The 20,316-nt window shown below is 38.6% G+C and overlaps 1 protein-coding gene across 2 annotated transcripts in view; it reads right to left on the minus strand.

Moving 5' to 3' along the window:
• LOC145993773 (gamma-tubulin complex component 2-like) overlaps positions 1 to 20,316 on the minus strand; it is a 182,136-nt gene that overhangs the window by 108,036 nt on the left and 53,784 nt on the right. For both annotated transcript variants that reach the window (XM_083129553.1, XM_083129552.1), the window contains exon 13: positions 19,463 to 19,637. In XM_083129553.1, coding sequence (XP_082985679.1) covers positions 19,463 to 19,637 — 175 coding nt within the window. The remainder of the gene's footprint in view (positions 1 to 19,462; positions 19,638 to 20,316) is intronic.

Here is a 20,316-nt window from a genome sequence, read left to right on the forward strand (position 1 = left end):
TGGGTTCGAATCTCTGCCTGCGCATGGGTATTTCTGGTCATTTCATCATATTAACACTCTTCCCCATCTTCGCAAATTAGCCAAAAGTGGCACAAAAAGCAAAGTAAAAAAATCAATGAAAGAACAATAAAAAAATAAATGAGCAAAAAAAAACAAGATAAAATATAACAAAAAACAACAACGCAACAGGAGGAAATCGAGAAACTAACGAAAACGCAAAACACTGGGATAGAAGCATTTTTTTTCGCTCTCGGAACAAGTTGTCTTTGCCATTCTATCTTCACCTTTCCTTTCCCCTCGTTGGACACCCCACGCTGGACAAGAAACAGATGTGAAGCCCACTTTGTGTCCAGCGTTGCCAACCTCCCAATCAGGAAAAGTGTGCTGATTAAACTCTCAAATTTTGCTAAATGCAACTAAATTGTGCTTGGATGGCTTAGGTCTTAAGTTCATTTTATGCATTTATTTTGGGGGCAGTTGTGATGTGAACATGCGTTGTTGATTAGTTAAACAATATTGGTAATTTCCTCCATTAAATTAGTTACAATGGTTTAACCAATATAATTGATTCAATATAACGCTTGAAAAAGTTTGAGAAAATTCGACCACTACAAAAGGCGGCGGCTTATTTTATCTGTGACCCCAACTTTCTAGCAATTTCCTTCAATAAAATGTTCCTCTTGAGCTAAGCAAGGAAAGATAAAGAAAAGATGAAAAGAAGACGTTGGACCAGATGTAGCTGGATCGGCATGCTACCTTTTGTTTGAAAGAAATAAAATTTGCTTTTTTTTTAATTTATTTTTTCAAAATATATTCCTCTGAATTCAATTTATCTGTCTCCCAGGGGCGCATGTTTATAGATGATGCTATATTTTACCATAATTCCAAACACAGGGTGCTAGGTGCCAGTGAAGTTCAAATTGTACTACGTTTAGCACAATTTTGCTAGAGTTGGCATCACTGCGTGAGGCCGGACTCACTGTGTCCATTTCAGGCGAACGGGCCCCTGAAATTATGCTTTCCCGCATGAATCACATAGAATGTTATGGGACCAGCTGAGGCCCTCGGAGAAGTGGCTCAACATGCAACGATATAGTCTCTGGCAGGGATGGAAATTTGTGGAAATTATCGTAAGGCCTAGAATTTCAGTTTTCTTGTATTAAGGCGTTGTTTAATGAAATTATAAGTAAAAAAATAATCCGTAATAGCCAATTATATTAGAGTAGGCCCGGCCTCCGGGCCTCTTATGACGCTTCGCCACTGCTCTATAGTTTACTCTTGAGTAAAATGTTGGAAAACTGGCATGTTCTATGTATACAAACATGGCCTAGAAAAGACAAGAATGGATTTCATGGAATTTTTCGATGTTTTAGGACATTTCTTTTTAAAAAATCGCTAAAAATGCCAACAATTGGCATTTTATGCCAAATTCGCATTATTTCGATATTTTGAAAGGGCGAAAAATGTGTCCAGACATCACTGCACATTTAAACATAACTTCGCAGCAATTACCATTTTTCACGGTTTTGGTGTTTGTGAAAAATCAATGTCCCTACTAATTGGAAATTACTTTCTGGCCACCCCTCTTATAAATCAGTAGATTGAAAGTGAAAATTTAGCAGGGTTGGCAGAGAAAAGTCAATTCTTGAAAAAAGTTATTTGCTTTTATGATTGAATGATTTGAGTAAATATGATATTAAAATATTTACGTATTTATTATTAGTATTTTATTTCATAATATTGGACATTAACCTTACTCAGTGAGAGATTAATGACCATCTCTCATGAGTTTAAACAGACAGGACAGAGTGTAACGTTAATTTCATTGCAATACTAGTGTTGCAGTAAATTTGAGGTTGGGAGCATGCACTTGCCAATTTTTATAACGTTCATCAATACAGATATATACAGATAATATTCAATATATATCCCATTTGGTGGGAGTCTTCTTGATATCTAAGAATAGTGCAATGCCATTGTAAACGTATGTTAACTTGTGCGAAACCAGTAATACGTCAGAATGATAAAAGAAAACCTTTGTAAGAACTGCTACATTAAATAAGGCGAAGTGAGCCAGAAGAGTAATAAAATTCCAGCAGCATGTTTACAGTCTAAAGCTCTTCTTGTTTATGCATGCGATTTTTGTTGGATGTTGCAGTCCATGCAATTTCTGTCGCATGTTGTAGTGAGATACTTTGTCGGGTGGCGATATTCGACAAAAATCGTATGTATCAATGGAACCTATTTGTTTCCATGTTCCTTCGGTTTCTCCAACAAAATGACTTACTACGACGTCCGACAACTATCGGACAGCACCACCCGCTCCCATCCCCTCCATCTGTTGACAGTTCTGTCCCCTTACTACTTCCATACGGACAAGAAAAAATGATAATTCAATGCATTTTCCACGTAATATTTAGAGGCTTAACCTTTACTCCCCCGATGATACCATATGGTATCATCAGAGTAAGGTCGTACTCGCCCGATGATACCATATGGTATCATGGTGCTGATTACGAAATAAATGTGCTTTTTGGACTTTCATACTCTTATGTTTGGGTGGAAACTCTGACACACGTCTGGAGCAAGCCTGGGAAATTCATATTCATGACCAACCTCCCCCCACCTCTGAACAGAGTTTCACATTTTGGCTCATTATGCAACTTTTATGGCACCCAGGAACATGAAATGTGTTTCAATCTCTTTGGAAACGTCCATTCTTTGAAGAGAATACTAAGGTTTGCGACTTCTCCCCCAAAATAGCGGGAGAAGAGGGGACAAACTCCAGATTTTTATGTTTTTTCTCATTGAAATTCGGTGGTCACGCCCCCAAATCCCCCTTCCCTGGTTCGCCATTCTAAATTGTACACAGTTGCATGCTATGATGCTTTAGCTCCACTACAAAACTTATCCGAAGTAGATTGATCCCATAGTGCCAGGGTTATAACAATTTTTCTCAAAAAATGCAAATTACCTATTTTTCGTAAAAAAAAAATAATTAAAAAAATAATCACTTTTTGGCTTATTATTCAACTTGTATTGCACCCAAGAACATGAAACATGTTACGTTCTCTTGAGAAATGTCCATTCTTTGAAAAGAATACTAACGTTCGCGCCTTCTTCCCAAATAGCGGGAGAAGAAGGGGCAAACTCCAGATTTTTATGGTCTTTTCATTGAAATTCGGGGGACGTGCCCCCCCCCCTCCAAGCCCCCCTTCCTCGGTCCGGTGTTCTGAATTGTACACGGTTACATGCGCTGATGTTTTAGCTGAAAAACAAAACTTATCCGAAGTAAATTGCTCCCATAGTGCCTGAGTTATAACAATTTTCCTCCACAGTGTGTTCGAATTTAAAATTCCCGCCCGGGCGAGAAAAATTTCTCTCTCTCTCTCTCTCCCTCTCTCTCCTGCCATCACTGGTTTCTGACGCCGTGGTTGTGTTGCGCATAAAAGGGGTCTAAAAGTTGAGGCCGAAACTTACGAACGAGATTTCCTGTTCCCGTGCAGAGTTCCATAATGATATCTTTAAATAAATAAATAATATACAAAAAAGTCAATGAAGACGAAATTCCCTGACTTTTTTTGACACCTCAAATTCCCTGACTTTTCCCGGTTTTCCAGGTCTGTTGCCACCCTGTAAATATGTATATATATAAATATATATTTATACTACATATATATATGTAGTATAAACATATTCACATAACTAGAGTAGTTTTGCATACATTTTTAGTTTTTTCCAAATTTCACGCAAATTGGACAAAAATAAGAGAATTTGAAAAATAATCCAATATCGTGGATCCGCGATATTATTTTTTTATGCTATCAAAAAATAAAGTAGACCCTGTCTTGCAATGGACATAGAGAATAGATGTGCAGAATTTCGTCTAATTTACTCAAAAATCCTAAGAGGTATGACGAATCGAAAATTACCAACGAAATGGAAGTTCAGCCACTTTATTTCTTCCATTTTTCAAAATTTTGAAAATCTAGCATCATATTTGCAAACAGCGACGTAGAGAAGTTCGAATAGGAACATCTGCAACAATACCACAAGGAATAACACTGCTGTTAAAGAAAATAAATAAACAAACGAAAAATAGGTCACTTCCGTGTCTATTTTTGAATGAAGTCAAATAAGTAGGGCCAAAAAGTTCAAAACAACTAATTTTAGCAAAAGAATAGGCGGATTGGGAACACTTCTAGTTGAGTCTGCTTGAACAACAGACCCTGCCACGCGCAACAAAATATAGTCCACTTTCTAACTTGCAAAAATATAACATTCCTTCAACAGAATTGTAATTATCGTACTGTAGAATTATCATAACCAATATTTAGTATGTAAATGAACTCCAGGTTGTCATAAATACACAAGCCGTGACAATTTTTACTCTGGGTACAACACGCATGCGTAAAGGCTGGGCAGGCGGGAGGGAATTTCAGTTTGTGCAAGATGGGTGTGCACGTTGGCTACGTTAAACACTGCAGCGAGAAACAAATTGTATTGAATGTGTTCGCAAAGTTTTGAGAGAAATATCCAGCTATGGTTATCCAGGACATGAAGAAATTGACATCTGAGTTTACTGATGTGTCTGTTAAGAGTGTAAAATCTGCGCGCAGTGAGGTTCTAAATAAGGGCATTTTAACAACACCATTGAAAAAGCATCAAAGTCAAAAGCCTGTGTTACAAGTTCAGTGCGATGAGTTTGCGAGAAGTGCCATCCGTTGTAACGTTCATCACCTTTTTGAGAGGAACGAAGCGCCAACAATAAATAAAGTGTTGGCGAGTGTGAATAGTGATCCAGATCTGCCGAACCTTAAGAAAACAAGTTTCCACACACTTCTGAAAGAAATCAGCTTCGAGTTTGTGCAATGCAACGGAAAAAATATTATTGTTGACCGAGAAGACATATTGTTTTGGCACCGGAACTACCTGAGGAAAATATGCGAATACAGGCGGAAGGGGCGAAAGTTGTATTTCCTTGATGAAACGTGGGTGAATGAAGGTCATACTGTTTCTAAGGTGTAAAATCTAAAAAACAGGCTTTCCTCTCAGGATTAACCACAGGGCTAAGAAACCCAACCGGTAAAGGCAGACACCTTATTGTATTGCATATTGGAAGTGAAGATGGATTTTTAGAGGGTGGGGAATTCATTATAGAATCTAAAACAACTGTAAATTACCATGAAGAAATGACAGGTGACGTTTTTAAAAACTGGTTAAAGAAAACTTTACCTCTCCTTTCACAGAACAGTGTGATCATATTAGACAATGCATCCTATCACTGTGTTAAGTTGGAACGTATTCCTAACAAGCAGTGGCTTAAACATGATATTATTGAATGGATGGATACAAAAGGTATCGAACGCTGGCCAAAAAATGGTGAAAGATGAACTCATAAATGAGATAAAAGAGGCTAACATTCACCACGCTTATGATAAGTTTGTTGTGGATTCAATGGCTGAGCAGGAAGGCCTGAATCCTATAGAGCACGTTTGGAGCCAGCTAAAGGGTCATGTTGCTTGGAACAATAAACATTCAAATTGAGTGACGTCAGAACTTTGCTTCATGATGGTATTAGGCTGGTAACTGCTGAAATGTGGAAATCGTTTATACGCCATGTGGAGAAAGAAGAGGAACGCTTCTGGGAATCAGATTACATGTGCGACACGGTTGTTGACCGACTTGTTATCAATCCAGCTGATAGCAGTAGCGGCGGCACCAGCAGTGAAGGGGAGAAATCTATGGAAGGAATCGACTTTCTATCTGACTCTGCTTAGGCAAGTAAAACACTTTTATATCTTCAAATTAAATTCTTAAGTACAGAAGTTCAGCTTGTCTTGTGAATAGTTATAGGTTTCCTTTTTTATTTAATTTCTCGTAGCTTGTAACATTGCTTTCGCGCCAACTTTCTCTCTGGAAGCAGCAGAAGCTTTACGATCATCCAATCGCTGAAGCCTGGCGGAGTAATACCTTTGCCCTTGTGTTTACAGTTAAGTCCCTTCTAAGCGCGGAAATAGTATAGCAATTGTGCATACTACAGTATGTTTCAAAAGTCGTGCAATCCAAACTTTGAAAATGTATCTCATGAAAATCGTAAGAGATACTTACATCGGGTTTTATGCACTAAACTAATCCTGTAGGCTATCACTGGGTTCATAAATTTATATTAGCATCTATCTAAATAAAAGCAATTACATTATTTTCAAATACATTGTTAATTTGCTGAAAACATCTGAGAACTGATTTTCAACAATAAATACCAACTCTTAAACAATTTGTGGGATCATTTGTTGGTGTTTGACTGGTTGTAAAACTGTTGCTTTGTGAGATACAGCAGAAGCAGGGCAGCAGGGCATTTTTTATTGGAAAACCTCTTGCATATGAGTGTAAGAATGAGTAGTAAAATACTCTTCAGCAATGCACACGCACTGCTCCAATGAATACACCATGCTGAATCAATTAAAAAAACAGACACAGTAGCGGCGAAAGTGAGCAAAGAGAATTCAATGTAACTAGGGACAGTCTAGGATTCTCTCAAGAGTCCAATTTCTGCACAAAATCTTGATTTTTCACGTAAATGTCATTAGACACATGTTGCATGCGACTGTTGGCAATATTTTGACCTGCTAGTGTTGCCATATACGGAGATATGTCCCAAAAATGGCACTTTTCACTCAACCCATAAAATTGCCAGTCAAAAATTCATCAAATGTTGTCCATGACCAATATTGGTTGCAAATGACAGACTGACATGGCATCAGTCATCAAATGTCTAATTACGACCCTTCGATAATTTCTTACATATTTTTCTTACTCAGAAGTTCATTTCTGGAAAAATTTTGATGCTGCTTTCCATCAGTTATTAATTTATATAATTTTCTGTATGGAGTGAACTGATAATTTTAAGCATTGAAAAATATCTCAATGGATGAAGCTTTATAATGCAGAAAACCCGGTGTAAATATCTCTTACATGATATACATTTCCAAAGTTTGGGTTGTGCGAGTTTTGAAACACACTGTATAAGATGCTGAGCATCACGGTATTCAAAACATCGCTAAATTATTTGAGAAAGCAGGAAATGGGGTGTTGGGGGACAAAGGGTAAGAAATAGTTACGGATTCTATGGAATGTTCACAATTTTGATAAAAAAAACAAAAAAAAAACATATGCTAACTAACTCTGTGCTGCAATTTTAACTTAGAATCATCAAAATTTCGTACATATTACAGCAAAAGATCACAGTCGCCAGGCTGAAATATTTAGTCGCCTTAACGACCTGGCGACTGGGATTTTTCGAGCCCTGTGCATTCCCGATTTTTATTTTTATACACAGAAGTATAAGTTCAAGATCTGTGGTACAAGAAATGTTACTGGCCTACCTGCATTAACGATTTGCAATTTCTCCGGAAAAAATCTCGTTCCAAATATTTTCACACGCAACTGTTCTATTATATCCATTGTGTTTAACTTCAGTAAACACAGCAATAGCACAAATACTAAACCACTAACAAATAATAAATTTTCGAATTGCCAATAGGAGAACCAAGCACAACACAAAGGCACCTACAACACACATTCAATTCCCCGCGCCAATCTTCTGTTGTGTTCCTTCCTGCTTGACTAGAATGAAATTCCCAATGGTTGCTGAAAAATTCCCTTTTCCAGGTTTAAATTCCCTGCGATGCGGGAGGTTATCCAAGTTGTAATCATTAAGTTTGTTCTTTATATATTTTACATTCATACATCTTTCATCTTTATGACCACTATTAATCTAAAGAAGGGGGGAAAAGCAACATAAATTAACTAATACATATGTATCTATATAATTTATTTCTGACAGCTTTTCCCTTTCAAAAAATATTCATTTCCGTGAAAGAAGTACTCACTGGTTTTGAAGGCTACAAAGAGAAAGTAATCATGCATTTCAAAATACAAAAATGGAAAAAAAAGTAAGCATACAAATAGTTTAATTACTTTATTCATCGATTTATTAAATTGTTATTTGACGTCGCTTTTCTGCCACTTTTGGCTAATCGCAACGAGTGATGATATGAAATAGATGAAGGGACATTTACAAAGAACACCAGTGCCCAGGCCGGATTTGAACCTTGGAGCTCTGGCATCGTAGGGAGCTGTGCTAACCACTCCACCATGGAGGTCGGTGTAATTTCTTGAATTTCTAGTTTAAATTTTAATCTATTAAATTACCTTTATCTTCAATATTTAAGCTTTTACCCTTTGACAAATTCTGTTCAAATAGCAGAGATCAGGAAGAAAGAAGCAAATGAAAAATGAGAATTAACATAAAAAAGCACAAATGTCATTCAGATTTCCCTTTTTCTCGCGCACTTTCAGATGTATTTTCCCTACTTCCCTTTTCAGTACATAACTTGTGAAACCAGAATTACCGTTCCTAAGAAATTTTCCTTTCGTAAAAACACAGCTCCTACGATACAAAGGCCATCGGGGAAGAATGGCAGTAGAGGGTGCCAGCCGAGGGAACGGCAAAGACTCTGGCATGGAGAGTGCGACCGATGGACTCTCTCCAGAAGGAGGTTACCCTGGCCACGGAATCACCACGCCTGAGAAGCAGTGTTACCTTCCCCTCTCCCCTCCCTTCCCTCAAGGGATTTAAAGGGACCCGGTGGAATCTCATTCTGCAGAGATTCATCCAGCTGGAAAAAGCCTCTCGGACATTCAGCGGCAAACGGTTGGGAACATTTGCACGCTGGAAGCAAAGAAATGTATGAATCAAAGATTGATTTGGAAGAATATTGCAAAGAAATAAAAAAAAAAAAGACTTTTTAAAAATTATAGCTGGGTCATCTTCGATTACCTAGATTACCCAGAGTATACGCCGCTGCTACTTTTATTTTTCATACTTTGTTATCTCTATCCTAAAAGTTTATTCAAATGATGAGAATGAATGATGATTAAGTGAAAGAACAAATTATATTTGTTAATGAAACGAGACTGCCCTTGCCAGAAATCACACCCAGAACTTCCTTCCACATTGCCTTCCTGTTGATAGAGTCAAATGCTTTCTCGACGCCAATGAAAACTGTATAGAGATGAGATGACCATTCTATACATTGCTCCAAAATTATCCGCAAGGTGTTAATTTGATCGATACAAGAGCGATTTGGTCGAAACCCTGGCTGTTCTCTTCTGAGTCTCACTTAACATGTTCTTTAATTCTGTTTAGGATACTCTAGTGAAGACTATGAGTGCATAATAAGTAATAATTTCTTCTGGGTCAAGAGTGCAGTGCAGCATAGTTGCATCTTTTCTCCACTAGGAGCTGCATGTTGCAAGTATGGCATGTACAGGTGAACAGAAAATGTTTTTACATGTTGGAATTTACCAAAAATCAGTCAACAGTGATGGTGCAATGAAGTTTTTCGCAACATACTACAAACAGGTACCTACAGACAAAACGATTTTTGAATGGTACAAGAAATTCTTGCTGAGTGACTGTCCAGGATGGCTACTCTAAGACCGTGATAAAATTCAAGTGTAATTCCCGGTTTTCAAGGCGAACTTTCAAAAAAATCAAGGCAAAAAAATTAAGGGTACAAGCAAGAGTTTCCTCTATTTCAATCTTACTTATTACCCAGGCTCCCAATATAAACACGCTTCCAAAAGTTAAGCACGTGATGGTAAAATTAACAAAAATGGAAAAGTAAAGCTTTGATTAACACAAAATTGCACATGAAGGTAGCAAATGTGTTTATGCATTGTGTACAAAGATGGAAAAATGTTACTTTTCGTAAGTTATATGATGACGTCACATTTGGGTCATTAACATAATGATGTTTAAAGGCAAACAAACAAAACAAAACTTACATTAATATGGTATGTGACCACCCCGGACCTTCACACAAACTTTACAACGATTTTCCATGCTTTCAATGAGGTGATCAACCATCGTAGATACGAGCAATGGCCATTTCTCCATTAGGGCAGTTTCCAACTCTGAGACTGGCTGGTAGAGGTCTGCAAATGTGATCCATTGCCCACCCACAACCAGCCCGGCCTAATGGTAAGAAATACCTGCCCACTCTGCCCTGCGCAGCTGTTGTCGGGAACCAACCCGACTTGCCCATCTGAAGAGAAAGCTTTCTGGTATCCATCAGTACCCAGCATGGTTCAACAGCAGGTGGGCAACCGATGACCGTCACTATCTACTTCACTGCGAGCATGGGCGTAGGAAGCAGGGGCGGACAGGGAATACAGGATCACTTGTTATACACATTGAGAATCTGTTGCAGGCAAATATTGTTAAAACTGATAATACTGTACTAAATAGTTTGAAGTGCCCATTTGAAAGCACTTTTCCGTATCAGAAAATGAATTTCCTAAAAGATTCAAGTTCTTATGGTAGGATTCAAATTTAACAGGACAAGTCCCTACTAGGGTTATAGCGTGGTCCTAAACCAAGTGAAATTTCAACTCTAACTTCCTGTTTATTAGAGACCAATTCAGATCAGTTTCTCTTTTATCTTGTGATTTTAAACAAGACAGCTCAACATCCAGGCTACTTCATATTGATCGAATTACCGACAACCTTCAAAACTACGAAACAAATATTCCCCTTTTACATTTTGCAATAAATACTTTATTTATATATAAGAAAAGAAAAAATAGTATTCTTTTCTTCTTACATAAATACGTAATTTATTTTGATTTTTCATTTAGCCACTTTTGATTAATCGCGACGATGAGTATGGGTGATGATATGGTAACTGATGAAGCGACACTCACAAGGAACACCTATGCCCAGGATGGGATTCAAACCTGAATCCCTAGCATCGTAACATGCTGTGCTAGCCACTCCTCCACGCATGTCGGCAAAAGGGTAATTAAACATCCATCTTACAACCACACAATCTTTTTAAGCCATTTCTAAGACTCATAAGACTCGAATTCATAAGAATGATAAATCAGTTATATTTTCTTTTATTCAATTTACCAATATGTTCTAATTAACTATAGAAATGCAACGAGACATTAAAAAAAGTTTTGAAAATAAAGTTGTTTCAAGTGGGGATTGAACGTAAGACCCTCACTACCGTAAGGACCTGCCTTAACCACTACGCAATTTCGCCAACCTTGAAAACTGTGATTCTTCTGGGTCCTTTGTGTATCCTGCTACTTACACTTGAAATTTATTTTGTACTGGAACAGAGTTTGAAATAATCATGTCAAACACATGGTTTCATTGGGAATTCTGAACCGTCTCTTCAGTTATCATCAAATGATTGCCTTAGCGCTGTGCCAAGAATAACCATGGCTGTGTAGCATACCATCTGCCTGCTTAAAGTTCCGGATGAACTGCGAATCCCCGCTCCAGTGTGGACGTGACTCGCTGCTCCCGCCCGCAATGTGATGCACGTGGATCCCACCTGCAAGCAACCGTAGTGTAGTGACGCTAGTCTGATTTTATCCAAGCTGTGCCGCGCATGGCAACCTGGGTCCCGAGAACTGCCACAGCGATTGATCGGATCCCGGATTACAGACTGAGTCATAACCACCCACGCAGTTCTCTACTGGCTGTAGGTGGTAAACGTGCAGAGACAGCACACCCGAGGGCGTCCCAAAAATTTTCAATGGGATTAAGGTCAGGGAAATACGCTGGCCACTAAATACGAGAAATGCCCTCACTTTCCACGTACTCGTCATCGATGTTCGCTGGATGAGGATGGGCATTATCATCCATAAGGAGGAAATCAGGACCAACTGCTGCAGCGTAGAGTCCCACAATGGGGTCTAGGACTTCATCCCAATACCGCACACCCTTATCACAGAACCGCCTTTAAAGATGTGCAGCACGGTGCAATATCCCACTGAAATTCCAGCCCACACCATGATGCTGCCTGCCACCTCTGAATGTGTGATGTTCGATGATGTTCTTGGCCTGATTGCGTGTGCCTCATTTTCTCCAGAGCCTTACACGATTATCATCTAATTCCAGGGCAAATCTGGATTCATCCATGAATAGGACGTTGCACCAATCTGAGACAGTGTAATTGACATGTTGATGACACCACTTTAATGTTGCCCCTATGACTTGGACAGTTAGTGCAACACAAACACGTGGTGCTCAGGCGTACAATCCCTTCATGTGGAGCCTTCGGCACACAGTACTGGCAGATATTGTCTTACCAAGTGCCGCTGCAACCATGGAAGTAACGGTTGTGGAGGTCGCTCGTCGATTCCGCTTGGCTATTATAGCAATATATCGATCATTAGAGGGGGGATTAAACCCTTGGACGACTGGGCACAGGTCTCCGGATCAGGTCTCCGGATAACTGTTTGACTTGTTTGGAATTGTTTCCATAATCTAGAAATTACCGAATGATCAATACCAAAGAAAATAGCGTTATCTTTGATTGACTGTCCTGTTTCAATGCATCTGACAGCACGCCAGCGCTCACTATTTGTCTTCTTTCAGAGAAACAAGAATATTATCCAAAATAAACCTACAAAAGTTATAAACACTTCATATCAGCTTTTAAATGCACCTCAAATCCTTCAGAATGCTGGCGTCTTCAACGAAAGTGTGATGATTCTTGCACGAAATCCTCGCTTTTATGTTATTCCAAAAGCACAGATTAAGCACATGTTACAGATGATTCACTCTACTTACAAAAAGGAAGCTACACATAAAAACTTATAACATTAAAAAAGAGTATTTTGCTTACAAAATATGTTTGCCTGCTTTCGTTCAAGATACAAGTAGGATTTTCAGTTTTTTACAAAACCTGATTAAATGAGTAAAGCATAGATGAAAATTACCATTCACATATTTTTATTACTCAGATTCTATTTTTACTTAAACAATCGATAGGAGGCCCTTGTTAAGTCTCCTTCACCTGATTTACACCGGAAAATTCAGATACAGGGATATACAGAGAATGCCCTGATTGTCTTGGTGAAGTTTTCATGTATAAACCTTGCATAAAATGAACACAAAATAAACAAAATGTAACACATTGGAAATATTACTCGCGGTTTTAGCTAGCTTTTTGTAGTTCAGCGCTGTACTTGTTACCTTATACTGACCGACGCTAATAAGCCATAAACCATATTCTCGAGAGCTCTCGACACTTAAACAAGGCTCACTTATCACTAACAAAACCACTGTTGACGTATCATCCTAATTTCTGAAATGCACTTCCTGATTATTCCGCTTCAGTCTGTAGAAGCCACCTCTCGACGATCCTATCCGGTTACGCTGCAACTCTTTATCTTCTTCCAGGCTGCAAGTTCACCATTCAAGTTCCTTTTTGGGATCGAACTCACTATTCCCTTCCGCGCTTCAACATAACAAAATATCAAAAATGTCAACTGCTCGAGTCACTGCAAATTTTCCAAGTTTTGCCAGCAACGAGCACGCGAACATGAACCGCAAAGACGAGATGCCATAACATCTAACCGCTGACTGTTGCAACAAAACCTGTGCCCAAAATTCATGAGTGCTTATTTTTCATTGTCTTTGGGACCCAGTCTATTATTTAAGAAGGGTGTGAAGTGTTCTTTCTCCTCATTCGTTCCGGAGGATAAGTCTTACAACAATCGGTTATAAACTGACATCTACATCCGCAGCGATTTTCAGCGACTCAAATTCAAATACGCTTTCGAAAATTTTGGAAGGCAGTGTATATTAACAATACAAAGGGTCTTTGTGGTTCCAATGTGTCCAAAAGTTCTAATTCAATTCAACTGAAAGATAAACTTCATGATTCAATGTTAAGTGGCCTGAGTTCGAATTCCGAGTTTGGTGATTTCAGGTGGGAATATTCAGAAAATGTTCCTGCAGAAGAAGTTCTGTAGCTTGCCCAGCCTCTCATCAATGGATACCTGGGGGGGGTAAAGATGGACAGAGTAGTGCTGATCACATCACCTCCAGTATGGCCGAGATCGATAATGTATGAAACTCCATCCTCCACACCTTCTGTATTCCTGAAGGGCATGGTGCAATGTACAGTCACCGGCAATACAAATGGGACACTTAGATCCTGAAATACTTGTTTGCCTACAAGGTGTTGTGTGTGTAGCATAAATGTACGGGGCTGGTAGCCAATTTTTATTGCTGGTGACTGTACAGGGAAAACTTTTCCTTTACAATATTTCTTGTGTTAGAAAGAAATAATAGGGGCAAAAGCACTGAAACACACAATATAGATAAATGGCATTGTATTTCTAAAATGTTACGTCGTTCAATAAACACAATTCAGAATCATATGTTTTGGAGTCAGTTTTTCGGAATATATGTACCCAAAAAAATTAGGTTCATCCAAGATTTAATATGGACCCTATTACATGCTAGTACTGAACAGCGTGAAATAAACCCACATTACTGTTTCTATCCTAAAGAAATATCAATGATCTCTAATATTGTACTCGTACATAAACATTCTCAGTTTTAGAAATGAAAAAAATTTCATAAAAATAAGTTTGAAACCAATGACACTTAGCAAGGCAAGCTAAAAATAAGGAAAGACTGCATGAGAAGTTAAAATAGGAATCTATACATATTCCATTACTGTAGTGTACTTTCCTCTGGGATCTTTTTTCGCATTTAGCAATTATCCAAGCCTACCAACGTTAATTTGTCCTACCACGAGTTCAGAGAAGAATTCTGTTTTATTATATTTTCCAATGCAGCTTTCTTTTACTTCCTCGACAAAGTAAAAAAAAGTAAGTGCTCCCCTGTGCATAGCACCACACCATAAAGGCATATAGGGGGTGTGGGGGTACCCATGTTAAAGATAAAATCTAATTTGTAAAAAACATGCCTCAGAATATTTATGAATATGTATAGATAAATTTGGGATCTGGATTAATAAAAGTTGCAATTTTTTACGTCTAAGGAGCGAAATTCCCGGAGCCAGTAATTCACGCACAATTCCCATAATTCAAGGAATTCCCAGTGAGTAGTCACCCTGCTGCTTGTATAGTGCTAAGAAACCAGACCAGCCCCTCACAAGATTATCTTCAGATTGTCCAAAAACTTTGCGAGCTCCCCACCGAAGTCAACATACAGGGTGAGTAAGGAGTTACGGATGTCTCAATTGAATGTGTGGAATATTCTACATAGACATCTACTGAATGCAGTCCCTGTAAGCACAGAATCCTCAGGATCATAATTTTTGTTTCAGTTTCAGATGAATTTCAGAAGCACTTGGGAGACTTAACAGATTTTACCAAGAAGTTAGTTTTCAGTGATGAGGTGACTTTCCACATGTGCAGGTAGGTGAACTGTCGCAATACTCGCACAAAAAATTCCCATGCAACAGTCAAACATGTCCATGATTCACCAAAGGTGAAGGTGTTTTGTACCATTTCCTGCAGTAAAATCTATGTACTGTTATTCTTCAACAGACCTACTGATATTTGTGTAATCTGCCTGGCAATGTTACAAAAATTGACGATACCACAGTTACTTCAACTGCAACATCATGGAGATCCATGTCTATCCACGATTTGTACCATGCACACGTAAATGTTTATTTTCGAACCTATTGGATTGGATACTCTTCTGAAAATGACTCTGCTCTCTAGGGATGTGACGAAGCTGAAAATTTACCGATGCCGATGTACTCACCGATAATTTTTGGAACCGATACCGATGCCGATATTTAACCGATTCCGATACATAAGATTATTAAACAGAAATGGGATGTTATTTTCAGCATGACAAAAATAAATTTGCTATGTACATTTCTATAGCATATCATATGTATATACATATATATTCTCAAGAGATGCGAATGTACATTTTCATCTACAAAATGTTATGTGAACCTTTAAGAAGAACATGGATTCTCAAGAGATTTAACATTAGTACACAAGCAGTTCTTTGAAATGCAAAATGAATTCCTGTTCTGCCAGATTCAACTACAGAAACACGAGATTTGGAAGCACTTCAGGAAGTAACCTACTTCTTCTCTTATCTCAAATCTGTTCAGCAACACTGAACGTTCAATCACTGAATACTGATGCAGCAGGTATTCCCACGTATTTTCTCAGGACTTGCTTCATGTTTGAATATTCATTTTTGAATTTCCAATACAACAGCAGATCCTGGTTCAGCAATGTACTGTTTTTTTTCCGATTTATAGTTAGGTTGATCCTCTGAATGAGAGTTTGCAATAATTTTATTACAAAAACTCTACAATAATGACGAATCATAACCAAATTTTCAATAAATCTTACAAAACTAGAATATAAAACTTATTAGAAGGTAAAAACTCTAGTATAATCTGTACCGGTTTAAATATCGGATTTTTGCCGATGCCAATACCGATGCCGATGTGTCAATTTCGGCCGATTTTTATACATCTGTAATCGGCTTCGGCACATCCCTACTGCTCTCCTTTCCTGGCCACCAATGTCACCTGACCTCACTCCATTGATTTATTCATGTGGGATTACATCAAAGATCTTGTGAACAGGCCCTGTATCCCATGTGACATTCCAGAGGTTCAGCTGTAAGGCATGAACTAGATCACAAGATTGTCACCAGAGTATGGAGATTTCAGACCGAAATGACACGTGTTGCTTGGAAACGAACCCTTAGTAATCAATGCAACCTTTCAAAACGAAGAGACATAACAAGTTGCACATATTGCTTGCATGTCACAGTCTGTCTTGATTAATTTTTTACTGGGTTTGGAAACCCTTACCCTGAACATAATTTCATCTGACTGAAATACATCAAAAGACCAAACACAAAGCTTCTGCAAAAAGTGCAAACTGTTTGCACATAGGAAACAGAAGGTAAAACCTGCTTGTGAAGCTGTCAACAGCTAAAAAAGAAAATACTGTGGCCCACCAAAAAGATGGAAGAGGAAGACTCACAAAGTCGTTATTTTTGTTCATTTTAAAGTTATCATAAAACGTAAGCGAGTTACGGATATATCTTTAGTAACTCGCTTACGTCTTATATTATCAACTGCGTTGTTTATTCCCCTCAATATGAATTAAAGTTATCCGTTACAGTATTAATTATATTGCAAATAACAGTCACATAATAACCCATGGTGCAACAGCCCTTGAGGGCAAGGGCCTGCCTACCGACTGCCTGCTTCACTCTCACTTGCCGAGATGGGAGATTATTCAACCAGTTATGGAGTGACATGTGGTCAGCATGAAGAACCTCCCAGTCGTTGTAGGTTTCCATGACCGGGTTACACTACTCATTCGTAGCTCCCCAATTTTCTCATGATGGTGGGTAGTTACCGGTCCCATACACAGGCCAAAATCTCAGGAGAAAAGTTGTTACGCTTCTCCCCAGGATACTCGAACCTGCATGCATCCCGTAGCTGGAGACCAAAGCATGACGCCTTAGAAGGCACGGCCACAGTGCAGGACAAATAACAGCCACATAACAAGCTTAGTTTGCCAGCAATATATTAGCAAATAGTACATTTCACTATTACAGTAGTCAAGTTCTAGATAGCAATGTTACAATTAAGGTAAAATTTTACATATTAAAAATGTTCAAAATAGGTTCTGAAAATTGAAAAATATTTGGTAACGGCCCATTACTATCTTTCAAAGTACTCATATATTTTCACATAACTGTCTGTAAGAAGACTGGCCATAAAATTGAATGCCCCCTGTGTCAAAACAAGTAGTTCTCATTCTCAAACATCAGGCTGAATTAATTATCCAACAAAAAAATATATGTGAAATTGGCAACTGAACCCATATGAAAATTCTAAGTGTCATGCAATATTCTCATTTTACATTGCTTTTCTGCCACCTATAGTTCATTGTGATGATTTCGCAAAATAGAAGAAGGGACACAATTACAAGAAACACATAACATTGATGGAATTCGAACTAATACTTTAACATTAGAAAAAAAAATCGGCTAGAACAGTATAAAAAATGGACCCTCTCTCTCAAAAAGCCATTAGTTCATCTCTGGTAACATCAAAGCAGTATCTTCACAAAGACTTAGGCATTGTTTTGAAGCAAAAGCTTTCATGTGGGGAACATATTGCAGGCATGCATGCAGGCCATGTGTCTCTTAGGTTTATGGTATCATTGTATCTCGGCCCTCACCTCCCCAATAATAGAATACTGCTCTCCAGTCTGGTCCATGGTGTGTCCTAATCACCTCTCTGGAATCGACTCCGCTTTTACCTTTTTCCTAGCTATAGTTTCTTACCCAATTTACAAAAATGTCTCTTGTCCTTTCTAAACTTAAAGGCTCCTTATCAACCCTGTTTGCGGAATGATTTCAATTATGTGTACAAAATTGCCAATGGTAAAATCTGCTGCTACACACTCCATCAGGAATTCAACTTTTTCGAGAGCTATTGTACACAGAAAAACCTAGACTGGAAAAAAAAGTCTCTCTTCTACAGACTTCCTGTCCAATAATGACCCAAAGATGCCTTTCGATCTTCTGTCAGAACAAAGGCTGATAAATAATATCAAATACGAGGGCATTTTGAAACGTTTTTGCCTCCTATACAAAAACTCTGGCAACACTACTCACACACTCGAAATTGGTGTGAGAGTAATCGTTGATTCACTGACTGTTGCGACATCTAGTAACATTCGCCTGCAACATCACACATGCGTACTATAGTGAGTAAAATGGCGATGCCTGTGTGGATGTGAGCACTGTCAGGAGGTGGTCAAGGAATCTGAAAGGCAACAATCTGGCCACGATGAGCCTCCATGATCAGGTCCGCAGTGGACGACCCATAACAGCCACGGATGCATAGGGAAAGTGTTGATGGCCATCTTTAGGGACTGCGACAGCATAGTCCACCCAGAATTTTTGGTGCACAGAAGCACTGTAAACTCTGATCGATACATGAAGACTTTTGAGAAACTCCGTGCATGACTACTGCGAGTTAGGGCTGGCAAGGATGCAATTCATCAACATGACAATGCTTGCCCACACACAAGTCGCCAAACACAGGATGCATTGCAGCATCTCAAATTCCACGAGATTTTACCCCACCTGCCATACAGCCCAGATCTCGCACCTTGTCACTTTTTCCGAGGCTTAAAGAGCACCTGAAGGGACACTGTGTTACACCAGTGATACGGAGGTGCAAGCAGATGTGCGTCGCTGGTGCCAGAAGAAGATGCCTGATTTCTTCGCCAACGGGATGCAACAACTTGTCCAACATTGGAATTTGTTTGCGGACAATGATGGTGACTACGTGAAAAAGTAGTGACACCCTGGTAGAGGACATTACAAGCTTTAGGAAGACATATAGTTCATGTAAGTATCTTGTATATTATTGATGTTATTGCGTAGGAGGCAAAACTTTTCAAAACACCCTCGTAGTACCATCTTGCACTTATTCTGTTAATCTTTTTTGTGTTGTGTTATTTTTATTCCTCTCATTGTTGACGATTTCACTGTAAAATGACCATTTGCTCTGCATTTGAAATAAAAATAAATAAACGCTTCACTTACCTTCTGAATTTTTGCTAAGAATCCATGCCAGTTTGGTTCGATTACTTCAACTGTCATGTAGTATTCTAAATTCTGCACAAAATTCAACATCCTCTGTCGCAGAGCAAAAGCTGATCCATATGTTTGTGCCGCTGTGATTGGAAAGGTCTTCGCGACTTTGTTCGAAATCCACACTCTGTAACAAATATATTACATGAGTCAAGTGAAAACCTTAAAAGTGCACTAAAAATTGTACAGCAGACTGTATACAGCTCAAATTTACATGAGGTATCAACATGACCTCGAGGCTGCAACACTAATCAAGTGAGCTTCAAAATGCCATTTTTGTTATTTAAACAGCTTTCATTTTTTTTTCTTTCTGTACAGACTTGTGAGAGGTTCTCTGCCGCGAAGTGCAGTAAATGTCCACTTGGCAGCAGCATTTTACTCAGCTTGATGCTTGGAACGTGTAGCACAGTGAGACATACTAAAGGCAAGAAGATTGACAGTGAATTACGTTTCTACTGCCCAGATTGCAAAGTCCCTCCATGCTTCAGAATTTACCATACTGTGCCTATCTCAAATCTAATAATCTCAGAATCAGAACTGCTACTTGTAAGATTTTAAAAACATGTATACAACATTTGAATTCAAGATATTATGTTTATGCTTATTATGATAAAAATGTATATGCTTCATTAGCCCAACCAGTGGTGGCGATTATAGGGGCAGTTCCCCCCCCCCACCCAGTTTTTGCCCCCAAACTATGCTAAACCTTATATACAAACAAAAGTAAACTGTCTTTGCCCCCCTCCCCCAGTTTTGAAACCCAATCACTGCCACTGAGCCCAAGTATACTCAGGATAATAAAATTT

Source organism: Lepisma saccharinum, chromosome 10, assembly GCF_977018435.1.
Source record: "Lepisma saccharinum chromosome 10, izLepSacc3.1, whole genome shotgun sequence".
NCBI lineage: Eukaryota > Metazoa > Arthropoda > Insecta > Zygentoma > Lepismatidae > Lepisma > Lepisma saccharinum.